The sequence below is a fragment of the Accipiter gentilis genome, chromosome 29 (assembly GCF_929443795.1).
Source record: "Accipiter gentilis chromosome 29, bAccGen1.1, whole genome shotgun sequence".
Lineage (NCBI taxonomy): Eukaryota > Metazoa > Chordata > Aves > Accipitriformes > Accipitridae > Astur > Astur gentilis.
This window is the reverse complement of record NC_064908.1, coordinates 292561-302749: the sequence shown is the minus strand read 5'-3', so window position 1 is coordinate 302749 and position 10189 is coordinate 292561. Positions and strand designations below refer to the sequence as shown.

At 35.8% G+C, this 10189-nt stretch overlaps 1 protein-coding gene across 1 annotated transcript; it reads left to right on the top strand.

Moving 5' to 3' along the window:
* The first annotated feature begins 65 nt into the window (after window positions 1-65).
* On the top strand, window positions 66-9861 carry SYCP1 (synaptonemal complex protein 1). The gene is made up of 8 exons (XM_049832891.1): window positions 66-173; window positions 2838-3011; window positions 3842-3909; window positions 4103-4176; window positions 5491-5549; window positions 6693-6762; window positions 7407-7480; window positions 9790-9861. The coding sequence occupies exons 1-8, from the start codon at window positions 66-68 to the stop codon at window positions 9808-9810; spliced, it is 648 nt and encodes a 215-aa protein (XP_049688848.1). The 3' UTR covers window positions 9811-9861.
* The last annotated feature ends 328 nt before the right edge of the window (window positions 9862-10189 follow it).

Here is a 10189-nt window from a genome sequence, read left to right as displayed (position 1 = left end):
GCTCGGGGCGTTAGCGTGCCCGTCGTGAGGTGTTGGCTCTGAGTCCTGCCCTTTTCTCCGAGGCCATGGAAAAAGAAAAACCGTTTAAACTGTTCGTGCCGCCGCGCCTGAGCGGTGGTCAGGTGTCTGCAGTCAAACCCCAGACGAGCGCTCGGACAACGGGGCTGTGTCAGGTAAACGGTGTTGCCGCCTGCCTTGCCTTGTGTTGCTCTGGAGGCGACGGCTGACGAGCGGGCGGTGGAAGAGGGCAGGGGCCCTTCCACGGGGACACAGGGGGGGGAGCGGTCCTCCCGGGTGGTCCCCGGGCAAAGTCCTGAATCTCCGTCCTGGAAAGCGCGGGCATACGTGCGCGTTCAAGTGTGTGTGCTGACCTCGTTTTTCTGCAAACTGTTAAGATCGGGGGTGGGGGTGGGGGGAATCTTGATTTTTAATTTCAAAGACTTGCTTTTTTCTATCAAACCCGAAGAGAATCATCTTCTCGAGCACCTGCTGTGTATTTTAACTGTACACCACCGATGATAAATATGTGTTTGATGTGGGCAATTCGAGCAGTAAGTGGAAAGTACACCACTTAATACCTTTACTGGCTTTGATTTATTGGTCCCACCAGACGAAGTGTGCAGTGCAAACCTTCTGTTGCTACGCTCTGAGTTATGTGAATTCAATAACATATTTTTTCATGTTGAAGCTCCTTGTGAAATATGTTTAGATTCAAATGTGATATTCTGACAGGAGATGAGTTATGCTATTTACGAGGCAAATTTCTGTGACTTGTAACACCTTGTAAAATGAGATTTTCATGCTAAAACAGATGTGTTTTAGAAGTACTCTTGGGAATAAAGCAAAAAATAAATATCAAGTACTGGACTTGAAAAAAAAATCCTTTTGCTTAATGAGTCCTTTACCATGCAACTGTGTATAAGCACGGAATAGCTAATAAGTTCCTGTCATCAAAAGCTTCTGCTTTAGCCACAGTGTAGTCTACAAAGCAAGCTACAAAAGACCAACAGTTCCACAAGCCGCTGTGAGGTAAGAAGCAAGCAAGAGAGTTCCAAAGCCATTACCAATACCTTAGGCTTTGAAAATTGTACATAGCTGATTTATTAATGGAAAATTCTATTTTCCCATTAGCTGTACTTTTTTTTCTGGGTTTTATAATCCTTCATTAAAAATCTACCTATAAGAAACTAATTTTTAAATTTGTGCAGGGTTTTAACAAATGCCCAGATGATGATTTGAATTTGCCATTTGTAATGATGAGTACACCGAACCGTGGTGAAATCACTGATTCAGGTAAGAGTAAAATAAGCATTTACCTCGCACATTCTTTAAAATTTTTTTAATACTGTCAACATTTTTCATGAGTAGTTTAACAATTTCATAGCTGTAACACTGTTAAATACAGTTCCACTGTTATTTTTTTAGAAATACATTGATCAAAATCTCTTCATATTTCAGATGCCATTTCACAGCAAGTAAAACTTTGCTCCGAGGTAGATGAAGAGGTCAGCTAAGTATAAACTCTGCATATCTAATTTCCTAGGGCCTCTTAATTTGTTCCCAAAACAGTGCCCAAAGCACCATTCAGTAGATACTTCAGGGCTAAAGGAAGTAGTCAAAGGGAAGTAGTAATTTTCTGTCTCCTGTTGAAAGCTGAATCACTTAGAGGAGGTATTTGTGATTTAGTGAACATGCCTGGAGATAAACCTTTAATTTTAAGGTGATTTCCAAGGTGTTTGGTTTTTGTTGTTTTTTTTTTTAAAGTGCCTGGGGAGTCTGGGAGTTCTAATCAGAGTAAGATTTAGGCACTTAAATATCTTTGTGAAACTGCTTCTGAATGGTCTGTTGAAAGGCAGAAGGATTGAAGTCAGAGTATTCTTTGGAAAATTGAAGCAGATTATCCCAATTGCCTTGTCTGGCTTTATTTTATCTATAAAACAATTAATTTAGTGGAGTGGTTTCCTCAAGCATTTTATTCCACTCATAGCATCTTTACCAACGCTTTTCTCCTTTAGTATAACTCAGTAAAGCTGATTTTTTTTTTTTTTTTTTTTTTTTTTTTGCGGTAGCTTCCTGTACTTCCCAGATACAAAAAGCTGTTTGCTGCCACAAAATGGAACATGTTTCTTGCAGCCCTCCTAATGTTTTTCATATCCCTGAGGACTAAACTTCTTTTAGCCCTAGCAGGTATTAAAGTACAGTCAGGAGTGGAGTAGTACCATGATGCTGCCAAAACAAGGATAGTGTTAGGTGATGTCATACCTAAAACAAACTGCAGAACTGCCATGTGGCCTACTGTACTATTCTTACCTGCCTAAACCACTGATCACGTGCTGCTTGTACAGTGCTTTAAAGACATTTTAAGAGCACAAGGTTGTTTTTTCTTCCTGCTTTGTGTATGAGTTAACTGCAAAAACATACTGCAGGTAGTCTTGGAGAAGATATCTGAAGCTGCTTTTACTTAGCAGTATCTGTCAGAGTAAGAGGAGGGAAATGGTGTGAAGAACCTTGGAAGGAATCTTGGCTCTACTGATAATTCTAGCAAAACTTTTATTGACTTTTGGTGGAGTGCAGTTATCCATATCATTAAGACTATTTAGCAATGTCACTATATCTGAAGGCAGTGGGGTATTTTTCACTTGGGTTTGTGTAATGTCTGTTGATACACACACAGTGGATGCACAAAGATTTAAACTTGGTTCCTATTTGTATATAAGCTTGTGTCGCCACCTGTGAAAAAAATTTACTCATGAGATATTCCAAAGAGATAAATAGGAATCTAAACCATTATTAATTAAATAGCATTTGAGATTAAATTGTGGAACCTGTTTTAATAGAATATAGAAGCAATGAATGAACTGTATTCAAAACTCTACAAAGAGGCTGAGAAGATCAAGCGATGGAAACTAACTGTAGAATCAGAACTAAAGCAGAAAGAAAGAAAACTGCAAGAAAATAGAAAGATTATTGAAGCACAGCGTAAAGCCATTCAAGAATTGCAGGCCAGTATTGTACAATATACACTGAATATGTAAAGTAAAGAGAAAGTTCCTCCTGATTTAGTATGAAAATATTATTCATACAATTAAATACTAAAGAATGTTGCAGAGGTTGAAGGCATTTTGAACTGTTAGTGTGATGACTTCAAAGAAGCCATTTGTCTACATACCGATGACCTATGGCTCTACTGTTACTAAAGGCAAAAGTAACATTTTGGGTTTTAAAAATGGTTTTCCTCCTTTTAACAATGCGCATTACATCTTTGTATTATTTACAAGTACACGGTACTGTGGGTATGCAGAAACCTGTTCAAGACTGAGTAAGTTTTCATCCTCCCAGTGTGCATAAAGTATGCTTATGCATATTTCTCTATTCAACACATACAGGAAGTAGTGCACTCTGCTTTATACCAGTTTCTTATCTAGCTGGTAGTGATGGACAGCTTTGTGACTGAAATTTTAAACAATTTATTAGTCCTTTTTTTTTTTTTTTTTTTTTTTTTTTCTGTTGCTTGTTTGTTTGCGCTGGCTTTGGTAACCTGACTCATCTTGGAGTGACTTTTGCCTTGAGAAAATGTTTATTCTGAGAAAGGGTGTGCACTTGCAGTGGGTGAATGTATGTATGAATAACATACCTGCAAGTGTTTCAGTTGCTGGTAAATTATTATGTCTTTCATGCAAACTGTAACAAAAGATGGCTTAGCATGTAATATCAGATAAATGGATTTCTGTCTTCTGATGCAGAAAATTACTTTTTCATGTGAGATTTGAGAAGTGAAACTGTATTGCTAGTCTATATTTCAATAACAAGGTGGTTTTGTATTTGTTCCCTATGAAATTAGTTTGAAAATGAAAAACTAAGTTTAAAACTGGAAGATGAGATATGTGAAAATAAAGATCTCTTAAAAGAGTAAGTAATACAGTCAGATATATTTTTGTGACAATAATTAGGTTTTGTGCTGAGAACTGTATTAGTATGGGATATTGCATATATCTGTTAAATTGTAAAGGTCATTGGGGCATTTACATTGTTACTACTGAGGTATGCAGAGTACCATGCATTCCTATGACAACCTATTATGCTATTTTTTCCCCTCTTTTAGAAACAGTGCTTCAAGGCATCTGTGTAATCTGCTCAAGGAAACCTGTACTCACTTCACAGAGAAGTCCACCAAATGTAAATAGTATTTAAACTTTGATTCACGAAAGTAAATGTACTTCTAGCTTTCTCTAAATTCACAAAGGAAAACTATCATTCTGTTCCAAATACATTCTCCTGTTGAGATAAACTGTATGTGGTTCTGCATCAGAGCAAAATCAGAAGTGAAGTCATAGGTCTAATACACATATCTTTTGTAACGCTGAGTCCAGACGTTTTCTGAAGTCAGTATGATTGTTTGCTAAGAGGTTACAAGCCTGAGAGCTGTTTAGGTGTCTAAACACTGATACAAGTTTAAGGCAGTGTAAGCAAACCTGGTTAGCCACTGGCAGCCACTGCAGAGTAGTGCAGGTCTCCTGAAGTCTTGTCAGTCCATTGACGTTTTTCAATCCCATCCAGATACCTTGAGTGGATTAAGACATATGTGGTAGCACTTCATGCCTGTGTTTAGCCAGTAGAATCTACTCTAGTTACCTTTCCCAGCTCTCTTTAACAAATTTCCAGAGATGGCATTATCCTGTTCGGAGCAGTTACAGGTTCGTGGGGAAAAAAGGTCCAAAGCCCAAGACACTACGAATAACTAGCATTCTTCTCACTAAATTGACCAAGCCAGGACAGCTGGATAACTTAATGAAGTTTAAATTCTTGAGGTTTTAAAGCATGTTCTTGACTTGGATTTTATGCTATATGAAAGTCAGAATTGTTACTATAATCTTTAAAATTTTACTAAGTTGATCCCAGATACTTGAGAAGTGTCTGTTTCTTTTTAGCTTTGCTTCTACAAACACCTGTGTATAGATTTACTGTACTTTGATAGCTGTGTTTCTCACTGTTCTCTTCTATAATTATTTTCTTAGGGAAAAATAATATAAATTACAAAAATGAAAGAAAAAAGAAAAAGAGATGGAGTATTGTTGTAATTCTATAATGACAGTTCTGTGGTCATGGGTGTCTCTGCTGATGGGAAGAAATTTAGTGCTAAAGCTTATATTACAGTTTTTCAAATACTAACATTTTTGATGAATTAATATTCAACAACGCTAATACTGTCAAAATTAAGAGTTATATAAATTGATCTGGAATTACACTATTCACAGAAAAAGTGAGATTGGGAAGGAAATTTTAAAAGCTGAGCTTCCTTGATGTTTCAATGGAATATACATTTTCTCCAGATTATATAACTTCTGGCACCCTGTTTCATAATGATTTTTTAAAATAAGAAAAGAGCCTATAATTTCTTTTTTTAATTCATTGTGCTGTTTAAGTGTAATGACTTGGACAGCTGGCATTCTTTTTCAAAAGGAAAACTATGGTACATTCTTACTTTGATAGATGAACATGAAAGAGAAGAAACAAGACAACTATACGTGGAACTTAATAACAATGTTGAAGTAAGTGACGTAGCTTGTTAAGAGGCTCAAATGTGATCCGAGTTAAATGGATATGTTGAATTATCAGAGTTAGGTGTACATGTTGAGATGCTATTTGTACAAAGAACGTTCTCTGATAAAGTGATTAGAACCATCATGTGTGATGCAGGAAGTTGGGTTTTCAGTCCCTTTTCAAGAATTATTTTTGTATTGTATAGAGCACATTAATTAGACAAAATGCAGCAGTGTTTGGGATGTAGATTCATATGATCTGCTTAGTGTTAGGTGACTGCCATAACTTCTGTTGCCTTTTTGTACTCTGTTTCACCTATCTGGTGATTTAACAGAATGGCTGAGGTTGGAAGCATCCTCTGGAGAACTTCTGTGAACTTCCCCTGCTTTTGCAGGGTCAATTAGAGCAGGTTGCATAGGGCTTCAGTCAGGTTTTGGGGTCAGGTATAGTAGGGTTATTCATTAGAAAATTTTATTTAAAGTGCAATATAAAATAAAGATGAACAAAAATAATTTATTTCAGTTTTGAGTGTGACACAGAATGAGAAAATTCATTATGGAAGCTGGTGATTTTGTGTGGAACAAGAAGTATAAGCTGTGGATATTCCTTGACTTAAAGTAGGGTTTTGCCTTTTTAGTTTGTAAAAGAAGTGCAGTCTTGCCAAATAAATTAATTAATCATATTTTTGTTATTAATTATTCCAGTGTGGAAGATGAGACCCTAGTATATTTATATATATAAAAGAGAAATGCGAGGCATCATTTGGGAGTGATGAACTTGATATTGAGCAGAGTCAGGGGACGACATGGTATAACGGTTAAATGTTAATTATAGGTTGTTGTAGCAACTAAGAAAAGCACAACTCCTCCTCTGTTGTGTTAGGGATCTACAAACATGGACCAGTGAAAATATTTTGTCCTAGAAATTGTTTAAATCTTGAGTACAGAAATTCTTAAACCTTGAACTTTGAATAATTATAATATTCTGTTAACTCAAAATATGTTTGTGCTCTGAATTTTATTTTCAACAAAATTTATCCTACCAATATGAATGAGTTTGTAATACTGTTTGTTTACAAATCATAAACATAATTCTTCACTACTGAAAGTACTTAGTTTTATATGAACATATATACGGAATTTTATTTTAAGAGAATGATAATGGCATTTGAAGAGCTTCGTGTGCAAGCAGAGAACGCCAGATTGGAAATGTGTTTCAAATGTGAGAATTCTCTTTATTCTGTTTATACTGCAGGCTTAACAATTTTGTACTTCATAGACTTATTGCATGCAGTTTCAGGCCAGAAAAATAAGAAGTGCTAGAATGGTGAACAGTTAACACTGTGATAGTCTGGACACTCTTTTATTCATGCTACCTGCTGTTAAATGCCTGGGCCCTTTTATTGTTTTTCCACTGGATCAGATTTGGAACTTTATTTTTCAAATAGTCACTCAAAGTTTTAAGTTTTGTCTATGAAGTACCGTCTAGAGATCACTACTTGTTTTATGTAGTTGGGTTTATTTAAATGATAATGCACTAGTGTGGAGCTACAGAAATTTTAATTAAGTATTTGCTTTATTTACATTACTGTGTGCCTGTTTCATTTTTACATGTGCATTTCTGTTAGTTTCTTACAACAAACTGTTAAGTAATATATGGAATAATGGACTAATTCTGTGGAAAGCTGGCACAAAAATTATTTTGCCTGTTTAGAAAATAATTTCAAACATGACCTCAATAATTACTCTTTAGAAAACAAGTTGTACAGCTGTACAATTGTAAGCACTCTTAAACTGGAAATTGTATTTAACTTGGAGTATATTTTAGCTAGTATATTAACTGTGGATATTACTGTATCTCAAAAGTAAAAGAAGAAGCAGAAAAAGTGGACAAGGCTGAAAAAGAGTGGAAACTGGAAGTCAGTATGAAGGAAAAACAGGTGTGTTCAGTTTTACAATCTAGTAAGTACAGCTTTATTTTTGAAATAAGTCTTGCAGTTTCGTTAATATTTGAACTATTTTGCTTTCATGGCTTACTGATGTATCAGATGCAAGTAATTATTTTAAAAGTGCTTGGTGGTTTGTAAAATATTTGTATTTTGGAAGGATGGAAATTAATATTGCAAATTAACTTTTGATGGTGGGTTCCTTCTGTATTATTTATTTGGAATGAAATGTGAATAAGGCTGCTCTGTCGTAACAAGGGACATCTTAATGACAGGATTTAAAAGCCCTATCTAAACACTGAATACTCTTTCTGTTCTCTATGCATACGCTTGCCTTTATAAAGTGGCTTGTACAGAAGCATAAAATTAGCAAAGCAGTCATCACTCCTCATAGTGAAGAAAGGTATAGTTCATATCTGGTAAGAAGGAAGGTGGGAAGAAGTATTATAATGTGTATCAGACCACAGGCTGTTAAGAGAGTTCAGGAATCTGAGATTAGAGAGGTTTTTTGTAGTGGTGATGAGGTAGCCATGACAGAAGGCTGATTAAGTTGAAGAAATTAATTGTGATAAGAGTTTTTAGTTTGTAAGCAGGACTCTGAGAAGCTGAGCATCTGTCTGTATCTGGGAAGGTCAAGAGTTGTTGGTTTTCCTGAGGATGGATGTGACATTGCAAAGGGGCAAGGAGTGTTTCTGGGCATCAGTAAAAAGGACAAAAATAACAGCTGGAGCTGCATTTAGGTCAGATTCTGCAAACTTTAGTGATGTTCCAGTATCTTTAGTCTGTTGGAATTCATGTTTTGATTTTGAGCTGAAAAGCTTTTTCATCCAGAGTAATATGACTTGATCAATACTTGGCTAAGACTGACCTCCTCATTTAACTTGAATGACAGCAGTTCGTATGCTAATTATACATGGTGCACAAATGAAAACGGGAATCTGTCCTTTTTTCTAGACTTCATTATGATATTTTAATTTTGTTAGATTTCAGTTCTTACTGTACAGAGTGATGAAAAAGATGATATAATAAGAGACATCAAGACTCAGCTGCAGGAATCGAGAAATAAGATTGCTGACTTAGTAGAAGCAAAAAGTAAGAGTTCTCTCTGCTATGTTAAAATATAACTGGTTATAGAAATATAGGAAAACACGATGATGATAATTTTAGCCTGTTATTAGTCAGCAGCAGACTGGGATCTTGCAGGCCATATTTTGGTTTGGAATAGAAGGTGCTGATGTGGGATCAGGACTGGTAGTGTAATCTGCATATGTATAAAGCCTAGGCCTTTATTTCATAACAAAGGTTTTCTCTTTAGGCTTAGGCTACACCCTGGTTTTGTATCAACATGACAGCTTCATCGCAAGGGATTTTTCTTTTACTCTTCAATAGACTTTAGTGTGAACATGCTCTACTGCTGTAAGGGTGTCGTATACCCTGACATTCCTTTTAACAGAAGTAAGTTTTACCAGGAGACTGTATAACCCTGCCTCCGTTCTGAAGATTCTTCTGTTTCAGTTAGACTTCTATAGTAAACATGGCATGATAATAGATAAAAGTGCTTTTCCTGGCTACTGGATTGATCTGTTTCAAATCAAGTTAGTGAAGGATCTTCAAAGCATAATATTTGTTCAGTAGTCCATAAATAGTAGCTTTGTTCTGTGTTCAACAAAACATATTTTCACATCTTTGCCACCCCCCCCCCCCCCCCCCCCCAATGTTACAGATTTTAAATGGAATCTTATTTCCAAATAGACAAATGATTGACTGGGATTGGAAGTATAACTGGTTTTGAAGGGTTCTTTTTCAAGGGTGAGTCAAGCAGTGAGTGCTTTTGAAGATTGCAAGGGGAAAATACATTGCTTGAATTTTGCAAACTTACAGTCAAGTGCCACTGAGGAAACTTACTTTTCAGAAACTTGATTTTCAGTATTTTTAAGCCATTTATATTACACAATATTTAAAGTATATGGTACAAATACCTTTGTTCTTTAGAACTAAGGTAGCTTTCAGCCTCCACTTCCCTGGGAAGTGTGGATGAAAGGTTTAGTATTGTTTTTATGCCAGATAGATATAAGTGGCTGCATTTTGTTAAATTCGATAGGTATATGTAATTTTACATTTTGGTTACTGTTACTTAATAGGTTGAATAATCATCTTGGAGGCTTTTTCCTTAACATCGACATGAATACATTATGTAACTTGGTTAAGTTGTAGGAATGTATTTATCTGTAAAATAGAAATGCAAACATTTTTTAGTAAATATCCTGTTTTTCTTAAATGTAAGCATATATCTTTTTGCTTAGGACATGAAGGAGAAATGTTAAAGGAATCCCAGATCAATCAAGAACATTTGAGGGCAGAACTGGAAGAGGCCAAAGTTTCATTGCAAAAAACAGAGGTACAGCTTGCTTATAATTTTCCAGTATAAATAGTTTAGATGAGTAATTGCATAAATAATTACTGGTACTTCAGATATGAAACAGTTGTAGCTCTTTGTTGCAAAACATGTTTAGAAATTATATATTTTTTTTAAAGGTTACTCAAAAGAGCTTAGAAACCGAATTGCAGAATGCAGTGAAAGCATTAATTCAGGTCACTGAAGAAAAAGAAGCACAGGTGGAAGAATGTGAAAAAACTAAGGCTTTGCACGCATCCCTGATGGAGGAGTTTGAGACTTCTACTTCCAATTTGAAGAGGTTGCTG

Excerpts from the sequence above, each read along its gene's own strand:
- SYCP1 (XM_049832891.1), top strand. The coding sequence starts at position 66 with ATGGAAAAAGAAAAACCGTTTAAACTGTTCGTGCCGCCGCGCCTGAGC. Across the intron at positions 3,910-4,102 it reads AATAAAGATCTCTTAAAAGA|AAACAGTGCTTCAAGGCATC; the intron begins GTAAGTAATACA and ends CCCCTCTTTTAG. Across the intron at positions 4,177-5,490 it reads CACAGAGAAGTCCACCAAAT|ATGAACATGAAAGAGAAGAA; the intron begins GTAAATAGTATT and ends TTACTTTGATAG.